This window comes from Ailuropoda melanoleuca, chromosome 3 (assembly GCF_002007445.2).
Source record: "Ailuropoda melanoleuca isolate Jingjing chromosome 3, ASM200744v2, whole genome shotgun sequence".
Taxonomy (NCBI): Eukaryota; Metazoa; Chordata; class Mammalia; order Carnivora; family Ursidae; genus Ailuropoda; species Ailuropoda melanoleuca.
In genome coordinates, this window is record NC_048220.1 from 28,503,463 (window position 1) to 28,524,297 (window position 20,835).

The window sequence follows — 20,835 nt, forward strand, 5'->3', positions numbered from 1 at the left end:
TCTCTTAGTTGCTTTTCATTTTTTTCACACGCTGGAGCTCTCTTGTTTGGTACCTATACATTTTTAGAATTACTGTGTCTTCTTTGTGATTGACCCTTTTATCATTATGTGACATTTCCCTTTGGTAATCTTTGTTCTGAGGTATCTTTTGTTAACATAGCTCCTGATATTAATATAGCTACTCTTGTTTTCCAGTGATTGTTTTCCTGATAAATGTTTTTATCCTTTCCTTTCAATCTTTGATATGTTTGATATGCCTATATGGTTATACTGAAGTGAGTTTTTTGCAGACAGCATATTTTTAGGTCATGTTTTATAATCCACTCTTTCAGCCTTTGTTTTTTAATTGGTTTGGTTATACCATTTACATTTAAATATAATTATTGATATGATCTTATATTCTGATTCTGTATTGAAATGTATTTTTTATTCATTTTTTCCATTTTCCCCCCTTTATTTTCTTTAATATATCATTAATAATCCTTTTCTTCCATCTCTTATATTTGATTTAGTTCTAGGTCTGCTTTTATTGGTTATTGTGTATCTTTTTTTTTTTTTTTTTAAGATTTTATTTATTTATTCGACAGAGATAGAGACAGCCAGCGAGAGAGGGAGCACAAGCAGGGGGAGTGGGAGAGGAAGAAGCAGGCTCATAGCAGAGGAGCCTGATGTGGGGCTCGATCCCATAACGCCGGGATCACGCCCTGAGCCGAAGGCAGACGCTTAACCGCTGTGCCACCCAGGCGCCCCGGTTATTGTGTATCTTGACAATCAGCACATTTTCCTGCCTTTTAATATGTTTGGTATTTTTAGTTGTAAGCCATATGCTGTGGATGATCCCTTTTCAAGTATCTTGATTATCCTGTCCTTCTTGTAAAATTGTTATGTTTTGTTCTAGCAGGCAGTTAAATTACCAGTGAATCATTCTGATCATACTGAAGCTTCATTTCGGCTTTATTCTTATATTCCTACTTCCTTGCTCCTTGATCTTTGAGTACTTCTTAGGTATGGCTCTCTACCATCTCATTTGAAAGCCTACGTGTTCGCCTACGTGTTTCTATTCTGTCTGAGTCTGAACTCCCAAGGTCTCCAAACTTCAGCAGCCATCCTTTGCTAGCCTCCTGGAGTGTCACCCTTGGTGTGTTCAACTCAGGAGTTGCCCAAGTATCTGAAGATAATTTTATATAGATTTTGAGCTTACTCTGTATTTTCTTTTTCTCAGGTATACTGCCCATATTCCTCAAGTCCTAACTATATTGGCTGCTTTGTGTTCAGATCTTTGTTTTCTTTTCACTCTTTGTTTAGCCTCAGTTTCCTTAGACCATGGTTTGGAGGATGCCTAGAGAAAGCTGGAGTGAATGTAGGGTTCATCTTATGTGTTGCCTTTTTTTGGTGCTTAGCCTTAGGTTGGTTGCTGTTCAATGCCTCCAGTTGCTTTATCTCTTTTTCCCAAATTTTATGGTTGTTCATTATAGAAGAGTGAGTCCAGTACCGGCAAGTGACTAGTCTTAGAACTTTAAAAAATTCTAATTATTGTATTGGACCTTTAAGATTGGATAATTCTGTTTTTACTCCTTTATTTTTTTCCTTTGACAAAATTAATATTTTTTATTAAAGCACAAAGTACTTAGTATATTTTCTGTCTTAATATAGGTACTCAAGATATGGTAGCAGAATCAATAAAGAAATTGAAGTAAATTCACACAAAACTACTGGGAGCCTAGAGGAGTTATGCATGACAGTAGTTCCTTGATCTGTGAATACTTAAAACTTCTGTTTTCTTTTCAATTAGAAATGTATTTCAAACACCAAATAACTTAATACAGTAATTTGGTTAAAATATACTTTATTTTACATATATTTGAAGTATTAGTGTTTAATAGTAAAGCTAGAATTTTATTTCAGTTTCAGTAAAACTGAAATTTTAATGCCAAGTCATTTGTTTTTGACATCATGTCAAAGTGATTAAAGCTGGGCTAGTCATTTATTAAATATAATGAAACTTGTGATGGATACTGAAATCTAACATTTAATTAAGGTTTCTTTAATTAATTCTTTAATAAAAGAATTGCCCAACCTTATAAAACCTTATTTTTTACTCAGTCTTTACCTTTCATTAGCACTGTTTTGGTCCTTTTTGAAATACAGAACAACACAGCATTTGACTTTATATGCTACAACAAGAGTTAAGGCCTATATAAAATTTTGAAGTAAAGAATTTGAAACTAAAGGTGTGCCTGGGTGGCTAATCAGTTAAGTGGCTTCCTTCAGCTTGGGTCATGATCTCAAGGTCCTGAGATTGAGCCTCACAACGGGCTCCCTGCTCAGTGGAAAGTCTGCTTCTCCCTCTCCCTCTGCTGCTCCCCCTGCTTGTGCTCTCTTGCTCACACTCTCTCTCAAATAAATAAATAAAATTTAAAAGAAAAAAGAATTTGAAACTAAAAAAGAATATCGTGATAGAGGGATAGAATGAATTACCCTCCATGAGAATGTTTTATTAATTGCCTTACTGTCTATGCAGATGGACCCCTGATAATATTATTTACAAATGAATTTTTACATCTTTGTAAGATTCTTTCTTTCACTGCAACAAGCTAGTGATGAAGAAAAATATAGGATACTGTCAGCCCACAGGGGTTTTCCTTGGTGACATAATCCCAAGTGGTAATGACTTCATAGAATTTGTTGTTATTTTTTTGTCAAGTCTTTGTTTCTTAAACAGATCTAATACAGCTTTTACACTTAAATATGACATCTAGGTTTGAGGGTGTAGTTATATTTGGCTTGCCAGTAGTATAAATAGTAATTATTTTGAGGTACTGTTGTGCATGGATTTAATAGTTTTTTGAACTTCATAGAATGTGAAAACTTGAAATTATTTGGAATTAATATATGTCGTAAGTCTGATTCTTGTGGAAAATTTTGGGTTTGCTCAAAAGTAAGGTAAAGTAATTTTAATGGAGTTTTTGATAAGACAGCTCAGGTTTCTCAGATGGGCATGATAATATGTATGTATCTAAGGTGCATCTCCTTTTCTTTCTTTCCATCTTTCCTCAATCTCTCGCAATTTAAAAATCTCAAAACAACAAAAATTCCTTCCTGGCTTTACTTCTAAAAATCTGCAGGATGGACACGTAGAGGTGGCACGTTTGCTTTTGGATAGTGGTGCTCAAGTGAACATGCCCGCAGATTCATTCGAGTCTCCGTTAACGCTAGCTGCCTGTGGCGGACATGTTGAATTGGCAGCTCTACTTATTGAAAGGGGGGCAAATCTAGAAGAAGTTAATGATGAAGGATATACTCCCTTGATGGAAGCTGCTCGGGAAGGACATGAAGAGATGGTGGCTCTACTGTTAGCACAAGGTAAAGTAGTTTTACTTCTCTAATTAAAAAACAAATTTCCTTTGGATATTTTGTGTCGAGTGTCTGTGAAGTTTACTACAACTAAAATATTTTTTTGCATTGATGAGAAAATAAATGATGAATACCCTAGAAGGAATCCCAGAAGGAGGGAGAGATGTTGAACACAATTTAGAACAATATTTTCATCAGAAGTGTTGCATCTGGTTTATCAATTTTTATGCTTTCCTCTCAGGAGCAAATATAAATGCCCAGACGGAAGAAACCCAAGAAACTGCTCTGACCTTGGCTTGCTGTGGAGGATTTTCTGAAGTTGCAGACTTCTTGATTAAGGCAGGGGCTGATATAGAACTTGGCTGCTCCACACCTCTGATGGAGGCTTCACAGGAGGGACACCTCGAGTTGGTTAAATATTTATTGGCTGCTGGTATGTGGATTTAGAAAAAGACTTTTATATTGCTTTCATAACTTCATCAATTAACCTTAACTTTTTCATATCTACAAAAGTTGAAAGCCAGCTCCACAATTTGACTGCTCTTCTTAGGCTCCTAAATCTCTAAAAATGTCATTTTTAAAACATTTTCTTATTGTTATTAATGTTTGCTTCATGACCATAGCCCTCTCATTGACCTTCTCTCTCCTTTGAATAGTTTTTGGATTCTGGAAGGGAGAATTTAGTTCCTCTTAGTCTCTGTTAATAAGTGGAAGTGGAGATGACATTTGATACTTTTAAGCCTTTTCATTTCTTGACATTTTTAAGTCTTAAGAGAAAAAAAGAGCAAGTGGGAATTTAGTTTTTGGCAGAAGTACTTACCTTTAAAATAATTTGTTCTTTATGCGTTGGTAAGTAATAGAAAGAAGTAGTTTTGCATAAAATATTTTTAGTTTTATAGCATAAAATAAGAACATATCAGAGGGACACCTGGGTGGCTCAGTCAGTTAAGCGTCTGCCTTTGGCTCAGGTCATGATCCCAGGGTCCTGAGATTAAGTCTTGCATCAGGCTCCTTGCTCAGCAGGGAGCCTACTGCTCCCTCTGCCTGCTGCTCTCCCTGCTTGTGCTCATACTCTCTAGCTCTCTCTGACAAATAAATGAAAATCTTAAAAAAAAAAAAAAAAAGAATATAGAATATATCAGAAAAAAACTGTCCCAGATAGACATATACCTTTATATATATTTTAGAAATAATATAAAATTTTTCTTCTTATCCATGTCTGACATATTGTTTAAAACTTAATATTTGAAGAAATTAATATGTAAAGGAAAATAAAATATTTAGCAAAAATTTATTCATCATTTTGAAGCTTTTAATATTAACATTAATTTCATTAGAGCCCAGCCTCAATTTTTACTTTGAATTATTATTGAAATAATTTCTTAGGGGGCGCCTGGGTGGCACGGCGGTTAAGCGTCTGCCTTCGGCTCAGGGCGTGATCCCGGCGTTATGGGATTGAGCCCCACATCAGGCTCCTCCACTGGGAGCCTGCTTCTTCCTCTCCCACTCCCCCTGCTTGTGTTCCCTCTCTCGCTGGCTGTCTCTATCTGTCTCTGTTGCATAAATAAATAAAATCTTTAAAAAAAAAAAAAAGAAATAATTTCTTAGGACTGTTAATGGTTCAGATGATTGTGTAGTTTTTGAACAAAAGCATAGACCAGTCATACAAGCTGACCTCTCCCCTGACTCAGCTATTATTAATCACTGCAGTTAATATATGCATTATTCAGTCATTGTGCCTCCATCATTTTCAGCAACAATCTTTGTCCCCTTCAGGAGTCCTCTCCCATTGGTTATCTTTCCATAGTCTTCCCATATCCCTCTACATAAAGTCTTGCTGTTGTAAGAGGCTTTTAAGAGAAGGAATAAATGTTTAATAAGAAATTATTGAATACTAAGACATTCTGCTCAGCTCTTATGTTATCTCTATTAATTACCACTGGTCCCTGTATAGTAAGAAATATTAAACACATTCTTATAGATATGGAAACAATACACAATCATGTTACCCTAAGGCAACCATGCTAATAAGTGACAGAGCTAATGTTCATACTTAGAACTCCAGACATCTTTTTTTCTGTTGTACCACCATGGAGTCTCGTTTAGCTACTTAATGCTAATTTGAAGTACATGGTTTCCAGAACTATCTCAGGGATTTAAGAATCACTTTTTTATATGATCTCTATCTGTAAAAATTTTTTTTCCAGTTTAGAGTGTGCTTAATTTACCCGAAGTTCTTCTTAGAGTGTAGCACTAAAAAAAAAAAAACCAAAAAACTCAATAGGTTTTTTTAATATATTGTCTGTACCATTTTTAAAAAATTCAAGAACCTTTTTGTTATGGCATTTTTTCAAATGTAGAAAATAGTTTAATGAACCCTAAGAAACCATCACCCACCTTTATCCATTTTTTAATTTATGGCCTGTCTCATATCATCTATACTTCTCCCATATCCCCCATTTATTTTTATACAATTATTTTTTATTGAGATATAATTGATACATGTAACATATGAGTTTCAGGTGTACAACCTAATGATTTGGTATTTGTATATATTGTGAAATGATCACCACACTTAAGTCTAGTTAGTTAATATCTGCCACCATATATATTTATAGACACATTTTTAAATTTATATTTGAGATAATCTTTAAAAAATAACCAGAATATCATTTTCCTACCTAAAATTTTTAAAATAATAATTCCTTACTATTATTAAATGTCTAAGCAGTTTTCATATTTTTCTTACAAATATGTATGGGTGTGTTTAATGACTTTTTGAATCAAGGTTCAAATAAGATTTATACAACAACTGTTGATCATTGTCTCTTAAGTCTCTTTTGTCTGTGGGCTCCCCTTCCATCTATCTATTTCCTTGCAAGCTTTGATTGAAGAAATGGAATGTTTATCCTTTAGGTTTTCCACACTGAATTTTGCTAGTTGCATCTCCATGATTTTACTTTACTTGTTTTTCAGTCTCTTGGATTTCCTATAAAGTAGTAGTTAGATCTAAAGACTTGATCAGAATTTGTGTATGATGTGTTTTTTGTTTGTTTTTTTTACTAGACTGCTTCATAGGTAGTATTTGTATACTTTCTTCAGGAGGCAATAAATGTCTGATTATCTGTCTTTTTGTGATATTATTAGCCGTAAGTGATCATTAATCCATAAATGATCAGTAGTTCCATTAATTCATTAGGAATTACAAAGTGATGATAGTCTCAATTCTGTTATTCCTTCCTTCTTTATTAGCTGGAATATGTCTATAAAGAGAGATTTCCCTTCATCACCTATTTGGTTGCCCTTAGATATAAATCATATGAGAATGGCAGTTTGATTTTATCCCCCTTTTATTTACCAGTTAACAAAATAATAAGGTGATCCCCTAGCATCCTTCAGTGGTGACCAATGAAGTGTTGTTTTGTTTTTTATTTGAACATCATTTGAACTTTTGAATTTTATGATGGTTTTAATCCATCACAGTTCTCATTCTTTTAGGAGCAAAAACTGTTGAAAGGTGGGACAATTTGATTATCCTTGGTCAATAAGTTTAGCTCCTAAGTCCTTTGTTTGTGACCTCGCCATAGTCTCTCATAGTTCCCTTGCTTTCTGATTGGGCAAGTTATTTCAGGCACATCTTATACAGATTCTTCCCCAGTCTTGGAACCAATTAGTTTTCTAAGAAGCTCTAGTTCCATTTAGCAGAAAATACTATGTAGAGACCACAGTGTAAGCTAGAGACCATTTCTGCTTGGTCTGTCATTGTCTCTAGGAGTTTTTGGTTTGTCAGAGTTAGAAAATATTTATTTTTCTTATGGATAAAATACATCATGAGTTCAGGTCAGTACTTCCAATTCAGAACCATAGGGTTTTTACTTTAACAGTCTTTTGTGTTTTCTCTCAATTGTGCCCAAAATTTCACTTTTCACCAAAGGATTACTCATTTACTCATTTGATTTTAAGGTATCCATATAACTATCTCAGACTACAAACCTGCAGTACCACTAATATGATTCTTGAGAACTCTTTGATGTTTTTTGTTTTTGCATCTCCCCCCCTTTGGGCTATATGAAATAATTTGGTATATTTCCTTTCTTCTTTTTTTTTAAGGTTTTATTTATTTGAGCGAGTGAGAGAGAGAGCACGAGATGGGGGAAGGTCAGAGGGAGAAGCAGACTCCCTACTGAGCAAGGAGCCTGATGTGGGGCTCAATCCTGGGACTCCTGGCATCATGACCTGAGCTGAAGGCAGACGCTTAACTAACTGAGCCACCCAGGCACCCCTAGTAGAGTTCCTTTCTGTGTGCCTAAATGTATAAAAGAAAAATAGGATAGTTAAAATACTTTATAGGGGCGCCTGGGTGGCACAGCGGTTAAGCGTCTGCCTTCGGCTCAGGGTGTGATCCTGGCGTTATGGGATCGAGCCCCACGTCAGGCTCCTCTGCTGTGAGCCTGCTTCTTCTTCTCCCTCTCCCCCTGCTTGTGTTCCCTCTCTCGCTGGCTGTCTCTATCTCTGTCGAATAAATGATAAAATCTTTTTAAAAAAATAATAAAATAAAATACTTTATAGTATTCTAATATTTGAATTCATCAGTTTCATCAAATTTCAGAATTGGACTATTTAATATAATTTTACAGTTTACAAAGTAAATGTTTGGGTTTTTTGCTTCCTAGGTGCTAATGTTCATGCTACAACAGCAACAGGAGACACAGCCTTAACCTATGCTTGCGAAAATGGACATACGGATGTTGCAGATGTTTTACTTCAAGCAGGGGCCGATTTAGTAAGATATTTTTATTTTTTATTTTTATTTTTTGTGAATGTTGATATTCCTTCATTTATTTTTAACATTTAGAGAACACTTGTAAAGGAGATCAATAGTTTGCATACTTTGTGTAAAATAACTTTTAAAAAAGTTATTGTAGTTGTTGCGTTCATTAAATATATATGAAAGTACTTAGTTTTTAATAGGGCATACAGTTTCTTTCCTAGGTAAAACTATTAATTGGTTTCTCCCACTCATCCTAGTCCATTTGACAATCCTGAACTTTTTAAACTGCTCTTTATTAGACATATCATAATTTCAATGATATATTTATAGAATAGAATAACCTATCAAATCACTTTGATTTCTTTTGTTTCTTTAATTAGTTTGACTTTTGAAAACAGCTACTGTCCTCTTCCCGATAACATTATTACAGCATTCTATTCTTTTTCTCTTAGTGTTTTCTATTTTGGCTTTTCAAAATTTCAAATTAGATGGCAGGTTCATATGTGTAATAATCTTTACAACTGTGGGGAATTAAATAGCTTTCCACTTTAAAGGTTCATGCTTCTTGACGAAATGTGTGCTTTGACTAATTTTTATTTTGTGAGGGTACTTTAAACTGCTCTCTGGAGTTTGTCTCCAAATTTCCTTACATATTTCTTAGAAATCTATGTGAGACGTGCACAGCTATAAATATCATAGAGAACGGATATAGTAAAGTTATTTAGAAAAACTGTGCAAATGCTGCCTTTTAAACCATTTCAAGTAACAGACATTCCCACAGATACCTGAAAACATTGTTGGAAAATAATTACTGGTTAACATAAATGTATAGTGTGATTATGCTATTTATCATTATTTCTACTGATACTAAATATTATAATGATAACAATAGGATTCATTCTCATCAATCAGGATCTGCCCCATCAGTTAGAATTTCTGAGAGGTGTACTTTTTTTGCTTAAAAATTATGCAGAATGAAATGTTAAGTAGATCTTAACCTTCTGCCTTCTTTCCTTTTTTAGACTTGCTTTGGGTCATCCGTAAAAATTAAGAATTGAAGTATTTCATCATTTGAAATAAAGAAATAGGATATGGCATAAAAGCTGTATGCAAAGTTTAGTACTCTTAACCTCTGAATTCTTATCTGATTCTTCTTTCCATTTTTCTATGGCAAAGTCATTTTCTTAATCTGTTTGTTGAGAATTATTCTGAAAATATTAAATAGTAAAAAGAGGAACTTCCTGTTAAATAGAATCTAATATATAGCAAAGCCTTACTGATTTTGACTAATCTAAAAGAATCTAATTTATAGCAAAGATTTTGAGAATCTAATATATAACAAAACTTTGCTGATTTCGAGTTAAAAATCTATTATGAAATATTTTTAAGTGTTTTAGTTTTGTAGTTTTCTGGAATTACATAAATAGAGTGTGATTAGAGTTCCTCAGGAGAATTACGTTAAGTGAACAGATAGAGAGATTTGAATTTATCATACTATTTTACATTCCAAATGTATGATTTAAAAAGTGGCTCAGATAAATATATATCTTAATTAAGGGTAATATTTGTTATTCTAATGTAATTGTTTACTCCATTTTGCAATCTATCTTCGCATTCATATTTATGCGTAATTACAACCATCGTGTAACATAGTTGTTTTCTATTTTTCCGCTGTGCGTTCTATCATAATCTTTTCCATATTGCTACACAGTCTCTATATTTATACCTCTTCCATTAAGTTAATGAACCATAATCATTCATTTACTCTTGAACTTTTCACTTGCTTTATGTTTTTCACTGTTATAAATACTGTTAGATTTAATAACTTCATGTGCATAGCTTTTTTTTCTTTTGAGTAACTTCATATATTGATTTTAACTTTAAAATTTATTGCTTGTTCCATGCTTTTGCTATCTGTGGAGAGACATTTCAATTTTAATATTAGTTCTTTTCCTGCAATAAAAAGCAGTACTCATTCTTTATATAAAATGTGGCAAGTATGGGAAAGTATAGTAAGTTTGGTATTTAAAACCTATAAGTAAACTTTGTGATTTCAGGGTTTACTATGTAAGCCACTGGGGGAAACAAAATATAATCAAAGATAAGAAGTGAGTAAAGCAGGCAGATCAATCCGAATCCTGAGAAAAAAATGACTGATAATTTTTACTAGCTGGACCTTACAAGGCAGTAGCATCTTTCTTATCCTCCATTCTTTGCTGCCACTTCCCTAGTATCTGTTTTGGGCTGTACTAATTTCCTCCATTGCTTTGCGGATAGAAGACCCTCCACTCCCATTCTATCCCTGGTATCCCATTGGTGTGTTCTGATACTTGTATTTGTTAGTTAAGTTAAATGAATTTTTTTATGTGCGGGTGGCTGAGAACCTTCATTTTGGGGGGAATTATTTTTACCTTCAGTTTAAATAAGGATGTACAAGTCAACCTTTGGAACACAGTCTGAACCAACCCCTATGCTTTGTTAGATTTTAGAGCCTAACTTTGGCCCCAGTTCAAGGTTTTGGTATTATAGTTTATAAAAAGGAGCTTAAAAGCTATTGTTTCTCATTCTTTAAAATATCTTGTACCAGAATCAATTAGGATATTAATTTGGTTTAAAAAACTTTTAATGCAACAATTTGGTTTTCTTGTATTGTTGCCTGACATGAAACTGAAAACTTTTACAGCTTTTCATTCTAAATGTATAGTAGGTATAAATGAGGACTTAGTTTTAAGGGAAATCTAGAAATTTTCTTATTGATTGCTTTTAAAAAATTCTCAGCTAGAACCGATGGCATACTTGAGCATTTTCAGGTAGATCCTCAAAATACGTGCTTGTTCTAATTTGAAACTTAGTTATTTAAAATGTCACTTTTTCTAGTTTTAAAAATATTTTAAAATAAAATTATATATAGATACTTCTAATAAAAAGGACACAATATCATATTTAGAGGTTGTGGATTGATATGTAGTTTGTCTAACTTTTTAATAATTGAATAAATTTGAATAATCTATTTAAAACTTCTGGACTTGATTAGTATCCTTAAATAGGCCACTTAAAATGTTCTTTTTGAAAATAAAAAAATTAAAAATTGTCCATTAATTCCAGAATTTTTTGAAAATTCTCTGTTTAGCGTGCAGAATCATTTTAACTACTCCATGAGTAGAAAACCTTGAGCAGATCCCCTGATTCATATCTTCCTGATGTTTGCATCTCTTATTACCACAGTAATGGGAATTATTGTATATTGAAATAAAGATTATTCCTTTATGTGTTTTCTTTCTCAGCGTAGCATCTTTGTTTTGGGCCCAGGTTTGTTTTTAGTATTTGATACGATTATAAGTATAGGATGTAAACCCATTGTAAGAAAATTTGTATTAAAATTCATTAGCCTTACTTAAAATCTAAAAGAAATTAAAAAAAAAACTCCCTTTGGAAACTACTTAATCTTATTTCTCTGAAAAGGAAATTTCATATTATTTGTGTCTTCATACATTTGTTACTGAACTCTTTGATCAGAAATTATTAATAACACTATTTCATAACTGAAATTGACTAACTCCTATACTCTTTTAGACCCTACTCTGGTGTTCTTTATTACTCTAGGCTATTTCCCACAATTAACTGGGCTTTAGACCAGAAGGCAAAGTTTTAGTATTTCATACTTGTTCTCGTCTCTGTAGCTAGCTAGCTTTAGCTAAAATACTTATGGCCTGATTTCTTTTACCACAGTCTTCTTATTACTATTACTTTTCAAGTTCAAGGTGGAGAATTTGAATTGTTAACTATTCAGCAGTTTGATTTGATTGTAAAACTCTGCTTTTTTTTCTCTTGCTTGCTTTTAATTTTGACTTTGTGTTGACTAACATGTCAGAGGTGTTTTGATTTGATGTTTATGTTTTACAAACCATTTGTGAAGATGATAGAATCTTACTCTTTTCATCATGACATGTTAATTTCGGTATTAAAACTTTGGTACATTTGCTAAGATAGAAGAAATAATTGTCATCTGTACAATTGCCTTCACATGTATTTGCCAGCACAGCTGAATTTGAAATGGGAGAAAGAGTGATATATAAATCAGTTTAATAAGTCTCCGGCTCCTTGGCCTTTCATTGCTAGAAGAGGTGTATCATAGTATAACTGATCAGTAAGTTCCAAACCCAAGGAGTACTTCCTATGATAAACAACTAACGTAGGTATTAGGGAATTTAAGTACATTCAGGTTGTGTTCATATAGAGAGATTTAGTGACCCAACTTAACATTTTATAGGCCAGCATTACTGTTTGAAGGTAGAACTTATTACAGGAAGAAATGCTTATGGAAGATATCTTATAATCCTATATCTGAATGGAAGTCTAATGAGTGGCAAATGCTACACTTAGTTGTTTAAAAAGAACTATTGCTATGGAACATTAGACAGGACATCTAATGTTCAGTATAGCCGCCAAATCACTGATTAATATATAAGGAAACATTTACGTCAATCTCCCCATCTGTAAAATGAAATTTAGTATTATTTTCTGAGCTATTTTATCAGGAGATGTAAATATTCTTTCTTTGGTTCTGCTGGGTATCCTTGGGCAAATCACTTAAATTCCCCAGGCCTCTTTGTTTCTCTTCCTTCTTTTCCTCACCTCCTCCTCTTCCTTTTTCTTTTTCTTTTTTTTTTAAGATTTTATTTATTTATTTAACAGAGACAGCCAGCGAGAGAGGGAACACAAGCAGGAGGAGTGGGAGAGGAAGAAGCAGGCTCCTAGCGGAGGAGCCTGATGTGGGGCTGGATCCCAGAATGCTGGGATCACGCTCTGAGCCAAAGGCAGACGCTTAACGACTGCATCACCCAGGCGCCCCCCTTTTCCTTTTTTTTATGAGGGGTTTAGACCAGATGATATTTAACTACCTAACTTAAGAAATTTAATTTTGTGGACCGCATGGGTGGCTCAGTCATTAAGCGTCTGCCTTCGGCTCAGGGCGTGATGCCAGGGTCCTGGAATCGAGCCCTGCGTCAGGCTCCCTGCTCTGCTGGGAGCCTGCTTCTTCCTCTCCCACTCCTCCTGCTTGTGTTCCCTCTCTTGCTGGCTGTCTCTCTTTCTGTCAGATAAATAAATAAAATCTTAAAAAAAAAAAAAAAAAGAAATCTAATTTTGTGATTTCTGAAGAACAAGTGAATTGCCTGTTTGAAGGTATCAGATGGACTGGATGATCTTGAGTGTTTTGTTAGTCCAAGAATGTGTAAAGTCCTATGAGATCTTAAAGAAAATGAATTTTTAAGATTATAAACCATCGGGGCGCCTGGGTGGCACAGCGGTTAAGCGTCTGCCTTCGGCTCAGGGCGTGATCCCGGCGTTAGGGGATCGGGCCCCACATCGGGCTCCTCTGCTATGAGCCTGCTTCTTCCTCTCCCACTCCCCCTGCTTGTGTTCCCTCTCTCGCTGGCTGTCTCTATCTCTGTCAAATAAATAATTAATAGTTAGCATATTTAACTTGTCATAAAATATTTTATAGGTTATCTTAATAGATAAAAGTTATTTATCCCTGGGGTGCCTGGGTAGCTCAGTCAGTTAAGCATTCGACTCTTTTTTTTTTTTTTTTTTAACATTCAACTCTTGATCTCAGCTCAGGTCTTGATCTCAGGATCATGAGTTTGAGCCCCACGCTGGGCGTGAACTCTACTTAAAAGGAAAAAAAGAAAGTAAGTCATTAATCCCTAAAATATACAATTAACTTAGTAAGGCTACCCCAATAAAAAATAATCTGACATTATAATGCTAAATCATTACCACTTCGATCCTAAGTCATCTATTAATATTTTATTCTACTTAAATACTGTTAAAGAAGTAGCAAGAGTTTCCTTGACATGAATTTTTATTTTAAATGAATTATTTCCTAAGAATATAAGTCTTTCAGTTATCTTTGGAATTATTCAATTACAAATAAATTCTTTTTTCTTGCAGTTAAAGTTTATTTCAAGTAGCAGGATAAACTTGTGTTACATCTTCTTATCTTTCATATCTTAAAATTTTTCAAAATGTCCTTTGTGTAGGATTGTTTTCACAGCTTTGGCTTTGAAGTATACTCAGGCAATGTTCAATGAGAGACAAGGAGTTTAGAATGCGATTTTACTTGAGACGTTTGCCACCTTGAAGATAGGGGTGGAAGAGGGAGAGGATACCAAGGATATGAGATAGAGCATGTTTTTTTCTTTATGCTCAAAATGAATCTGTTTTAGATTAAATGGATCAGAGTAAATAAATAGAACCAACCTAAAGAAGTGTGGTAGGTACACGGCATTGCTAATTATGGTGTCTTTGCCATATTGAGTAGAAGTTGGTCCCATATCAGTACTTATTTTCCTTGTTATTGTGGCTAAATTATTTTTTTTATAAGTTTGTAATTGATTGAAAATTTTTTTCTTAGTTTTAAATAGGTGATATCTTTACATGGTTCAAAATTCAAACATAAAACTGTCCTGTGGGCACCTACTTTCCCTCTCCATTGGCAATAATGTTGTTAATTTCCTATTATCCTTCCAGAGATATTTTATGTGTGTATGATGAAAAGTCACATATGTTGAAAGAAACAGTTACCAATGTTCAGTGCTTTGTATAATTCCTTATTGAGATAGAATTTGGGTTTTTACTATACTGATTTTCTCTGTAGTGTTGACCATAGCTTTTAAGGTTGATTTGTTTGTTTCTTAACATTTTTAATATTTTAATAAAAATTGAAGCACTTTGGCACCGATGAGGAAATTGGACGCTTTGAATATGTCATAATGGTCTATCACTGATTTTCATCCCTAACCATAAATAGGCTCTCTGACTCTTTGCTTTCGTTGGATTGTATTCTACCAGCCAAATGAACTTTTTTGGGCATTTTTTTTTAAATAGTTGAAACTAAGCGATTTGGACATGGATGTGTTAACGCTTTCTAGTTCTTATTTGTGGAATTTATTTCCTTGGAAATGAGATTTGATATGGACTTCACGCAGAAGAAAAAATTCTGAAAGATTAATTTGTTACCTATATTAAATCTTATGAAGTAGAAATGTGGACCAGGTCCTCTTTCATAAATTTTATTTTTAATTTCAGCACTATGTTATTTGTCCTCCTAGATGTTTCTGTCCCCCCAAGCATATATATATAGTCCATGTATGTGAGCAATATGTCTTTTTTTATATGAATGGATTTGTTATCACATATACTCTTCTGTAACTTTTTTCTTACAATATTTTTCTATGTTAGTCCCTATAGATTTCTCATTTTTTTTCACAGGTACCCAGGGTTCTATGTAATTTATTGACCATTTATTTATTCATAAACTTCTGGGTTATTACAGTTTTTGAGTATTATAAATGTGCTACACTAAGTATTGTTAAACATATTTACATATTTTTTCTACTTTTGTGAATATATCTGTAGGGATAAATTCCTAGAAATGAAATTATTGGTTATCAGAGGATCCACATCTAAAATTTTGATAGCTGCTGCCAGATTGTTCAAAAATGCTGAACCAGTCTGCATTTCTATTAACTCTGAGTCCTGATTCCCCATATTTTTATTAACATGAATTAGAGTGAGTTCCCTCTTCCTTCCTTCCTTTCTTTCTTTCTTTTTCTTTCTTTTCTCTTTTTTCTCCCCTTTCTTTCTCTCTTTCTTTCTTGATGGTTTAATTTTCTAATCTTTGATCATAGTCCCCATGTTTGTTTTATCTAAAAAATCTTTCTGTATTCCAGGTAGCTTTTGTGTGAACTGCATAAAAGACAAAATAAAGTTACTTTCTGAAAGAGTATTCAGACATCATTTAGAAATGCAAATTTTGAAATATTTTTTATCTTTAACATTGATTTTTTTCAAAAAAATCAGATATTCAGACAGTATCTATTGACTTCATTCTGAAAGAGGAGAATAATGTATCTTCCACCATAGGATTTGCATGAGTTATTTTATTTTTGCATTGTCATGGTTTTATAACATTTATATTTACAGTCTGTTTTTGACACTATTTCTCACAGTTGTTTAACTGTATATTTAGGGTATTCATTGTTTACCTTACTACTCTTTTGGTTTGGGTTTTTTGTTTTTGTTTTTATAATAATATTTTTTTATTATGTTAGTCACCATACAGTACATCCCTAGTTTTTGATGTAAAGTTCCATGATTCATTACTTGCGTATAACACCCAGTGCACCATGCAATACGTGCCCTCCTTAATACCCATCACCAGCCTATCCCATTCTCCCCCCTCCCGAAGCCCTCAGTTTGTTTCCCAGAGTCCATAATCTCTCATGGTTCATTTGCCTTCTGATTACCACCCCCTTTCTTCTTCCCTTTCTTCTCCTACTGATCTTCCTACTTCTTATGTTCCATAAATGAGTGAAACCATACGATAATTGTCTTTCTCTGCTTGACTTACTTCGCTTAGCATTATCTCCTCCAGTCCCGTCCATGTTGCAGCAAATGTTGAGAAATCATTCTTTTTGATGGTTGAGTAATATTCCATTGTATATATGGACCACATATTCTTAATCCAGTCGTCTGTTGAAGGGCATCTCGGCTCCTTCCACTATTTAGCTATTGTAGACAATGCTGCTATGAATATTGGGGTGCATATGGCCCTTCTCTTCACTACGTCTGTATCTTTGGCGTAAATACCCAGTAGTGCAATTGCTGGATCATAGGGTGGCTCAATTTTTAACTTTTTAAGGGACCTCCACACTGTTTTCCAGAGTGGCTGTACCAACTTGCATTCCCACCAACAGTGTGAGAGGGATCCCCTTTCTCCACATCCTCTCCAACAATTGTTGTTTCCTGCCTTTACGTTACTACTCTTTTGTAGTATGTAGCCTCTTAATTCCTGAGTTCCTAAATCCGACTCATTTTTTTGGCTGGCTGATATTGGTATTTTGATTTGAATCTACTTTCCTCACCCAAAAAAGGAATTCACAGGTGCTTCCATTTTTGAGACTACTATATGTTGTATTTATAAATGAATGTAGGGGCGCCTGGGTGGCACAGCGGTTAAGCGTCTGCCTTCAGCTCAGGGTGCGATCCCGGCGTTATGGGATCAAGCCCCACATCAGACTCCTCTGCTATGAGCCTGCTTCTTCCTCTCCCACTCCCCCTGCTTGTGTTCCCTCTCTCACTGGCTGTCTCTCTCTCTGTCAAATAAATAAAATCTTTAAAAAATATGTATATAAATGAATGTAGCCATATATAGAATTATTGGTTTGCTTTTTTTTCCTCCTCAAAATTTTAAACCCTAATACTGTCTTCTGGTACTGAATATTTCCAAAGCTTGCTAGAATATTCCCCATTATGTGTAAGTAACTTCCTTTTTTTGCCTGGATTATAAGAGTCTTTCATTATACTTTTAAACCTCTGTGATTTCATCAGAATATGTCTTGTTTATTATTTTATATTAATTTTTCCTGGAAATTAATGAGAAGATTTTAGGTCATCCTCTTAGGTCTTCTCTCCTCCCCCTCCTTCAGTTTTCTTGTATTATATCCTTGAATGCTTCTTTTTCTATTCTGTTTTCTTCTGGGATATTTATTATTCGTATATTGGATTTTTCTTGTTCCTTTTATCTTTGTGTCCAATTCTTTGCGTTTCTTTCTTTTTTCCTCTGAATTGTTTTCCTTAAGCCCTTCCTCCAGGTCACTATTTTTTCTGTACATTTCTGCTTCTATGTGGTTTTCATAGTTTCATTATTTCATTATTAGTTTCTTCTGTTCTTCCAATTTACTTTTAAATCTCTTCTTGTTGTTATAGCACTTTGTTCAGTTATTTAAAGAGTTCAGGTTCTCTTTAATTTATTTGGAAGTATAGGGGATATTTGACTAAAATTTTATTGTTTCCATTTTTGTAGGAATTTCTTAGTAGGTTCTCTGTTGGATACTTTGTACTTACTATTTGCATTGGAATGAGGCTTGTGATTTGTTGAACATCATGTGGGGTTGGGGCAGGGAGAGGAAGTGAATCCTAATATCTTCTTCAAATTTTATAGTTGTCTCAGCATACTTTCTCACCAAATCTCTACCATAGGAGCATACATCCCGGTAAGGTAAGCACATCACCCAAGTAAGAGGTAGGAGTGACTAAAAAGTGAAGTTTTCTCAGAGCACCTGGGTGGCTCAAGTGGCTAAGCGCCACACTTAGGATTTCAGCTTAGGTTGTGATCTCAAGGGTCATGAGATGAGCCCTGCCCACACACCTGCAAGCTCCCTACTCAGCAGCGAGTCTGCTTGAGATTCTCTCCCTCTCCCTCTGCCCCTCCCCTTGTATGTGCTCTGCGCACATGTGTGATCTCTCTCTCTCTCTCTCTAAAATACATAAGTAAATCTTTTTTTCGAAAGTTAAAAAAAAGAGTGAAGCTTTCTCTAGGCCATGTTTCTTTTGTTTGGAAACTTAGTTGACCTGGGTTAGTGACTGAAAGTTTATTGCTGTTTCTTCTGGTGTATCCCTGTCTCACCTTCAAATACTTTCTCTCTGTCACAAGTCTAGATTGAGAGAAAATAGATCTATTCTATATCTCAAGTTCTTTGGAAGTTCCTGTTTTAGTTGAAAAGTATGAGTACTAAGGGCATTTATAATCAGGAAGAAAACTATATAACTATTTAAACACTTTATAGTATTTTCCTTACTTTTTCTCCCAACTTCTGATATTCCCAAATCCTTTGATTTAGTTATTTTCTTTGGTTAGATATTAAGACACTGCTCTTGATTCTGTGGCTCTAGTTGTATTTGAAAATAAAGGCATAAGTTCAAGTAATTGAGTAGAATTTTTCTATGTGTTAAAGTTTATATTGAAGTTATATTGTAGAGAACTACATTATCAGACCCTTAAAAAAAAAAATCATAGTCTACTTCTGAGATTATGGTCTCTATAGATGAGAATCTTTTTAGTTGAAGATCCTGAGTTTACAAAGCCCAGCACCTGAAATACCAGTCACAAGGTCTTCATGGCCAAATGTGATTTTCATTTTTGGAATAAGATCCGTGAGTTCTTCTTTTTCCTTTCACAGGACAAGCAGGAGGACATGAAGACTATTTTGGAGGGCATAGATCCGGCCAAGCATCAGGTGAGGGAGGCCTTTGATGCTTGTAAGCTACTACATAAGAAATAGATGTTGTAGGTAACCAGAGCTCTGGATATCTGAATTCCAGCCAAGAAGTTCCAGGACCTTGCTGGGTGACAAAGGAAATCTTCTTCAATTGAAAAAGATTATGAAGTTCCAATAAAAAGAGATTTATGTTACTAGTAGTTTGCTTCCTTAGTATTCTTTTTATGTGGTATTCCTAAAAAATTTCTCAGGTGAAAATAGATTTTCTTATTCAGATAGTTCTTTTGCATTCTTCCTTACTGGGAGATTCAACATACTACAGAGAGAAAATCTCAGTTATGAAGTCCTTTGCATTCAATTTTGTTCATCAAAAATCTGAAACTCAGACTTAGGGAATGATATTGGATTGTTTTTTATATAATCCTCAAATAAACAAAAAAAAATTAGTGAAACATTTACTATATTATTCATGCCATTAATTTCTATGAAGTTAAAATTATTTTTATAAAATTGTCCCCTGTAATTCCATTTTGAAATTTGTTTTTAAGAAGGTAAATGCTTATTCATAAGCAAACATTTCTTTGGAGAAAATGTTTTGAATTTGTGCCTGATGGTTTTAAGAGTCAAGCAAAGTTAGTATCCATTTTAATCCAGAGAGATTTGTTTAAACTCAGGAAGCAGTGCTTAATTTTAAAATCAGGAATAAATTGTGATTGTATCACAATTAGCTTATGCCTTCTGAAATAAATTCTTCACTATCAAGCCACTCTTAATCATAAGGCTTATTAAACATCTTCATTATTGGCTTGTTGAATGAGAAATTGCTATATTCATTCTATTTTGTCCAAGTAAATAATATATTTCACAAAACATTATGTGAAAACATGAATTTTTACTCAGTTGTATAGTATCTCAGGCTCCTATCAAGAATGTAAAGCTGAGTGTTATTTCAGATAAAGTATTTCTTTCTCCCCAGATTGGTTAAAGGAAACACGATTATAAATCCCTCTCTCTAAGCTGTAAGTCTCAGAACTTGGGATACTTTTTTAAAATGTGCTTTGTGGCCCCACTTTTATTAGAGGTTCAGATTCAGCACATCTGAAATGGGGAATCTGCATTTTAAATGATATCCCAGGAGATTCTGATGGCAAGTTTTCCATATTCCATACTTTGAGACATTGCTAGAGTCCGTAGATTATTCTGCATCAGTGTTTTCTCTTCCTTTTCCATCTTTGCTTTGTAATCCATCATTCTTCCTCTAGCCAAAACGAGTAAGTTTGGTTTTTCTCTTTGTTACTTGTGATTTTTAGAAACTGAGCTAAACACAGTCCTAAAGTGGTGCCTCAATCTTTTTTCCATCTCAGTTGTCCTAAGGGATATGAATAAGATCAGTAACAGCAGATCACTAAGGTAATAATTAAAATACAGTGGTGGATTGGACGAACATACCCCCAGGGGAGAACATCAGAATCCTCTAGTACATGCATAGTATAAAACAGTCTCCCTCCCTCTCCTGTGATTCTGGTCTTTCCCTTGACAATGTCCTCCTCCAACTCGGAGAAGTACTGCCTCTGTGATATAGTTACAACCCTTAGATGTATACCTTGGGTGTCCATGGCTGTGATTTTAATGGAAATCAACTTA

At 34.2% G+C, this 20,835-nt stretch overlaps 1 protein-coding gene across 4 annotated transcripts in view; it reads left to right on the forward strand.

The window, feature by feature from the left end:
* Positions 1–20,835, forward strand: part of LOC100472320 (ankyrin repeat and KH domain-containing protein 1) — a 120,740-nt gene that overhangs the window by 45,208 nt on the left and 54,697 nt on the right. For 2 of the 4 annotated variants that reach the window (XM_034656123.1, XM_019795673.2), the window contains exons 8-10: positions 3,126–3,363; positions 3,596–3,787; positions 8,028–8,137. In XM_034656123.1, the coding sequence (XP_034512014.1) occupies positions 3,126–3,363; positions 3,596–3,787; positions 8,028–8,137 (540 nt within the window). Of the gene's footprint in view, positions 1–3,125; positions 3,364–3,595; positions 3,788–8,027; positions 8,138–19,152; positions 19,227–20,835 lie in introns of those variants that run through there. The other 2 variants (XM_034656122.1, XM_034656124.1) reach the window with 2 other exon arrangements.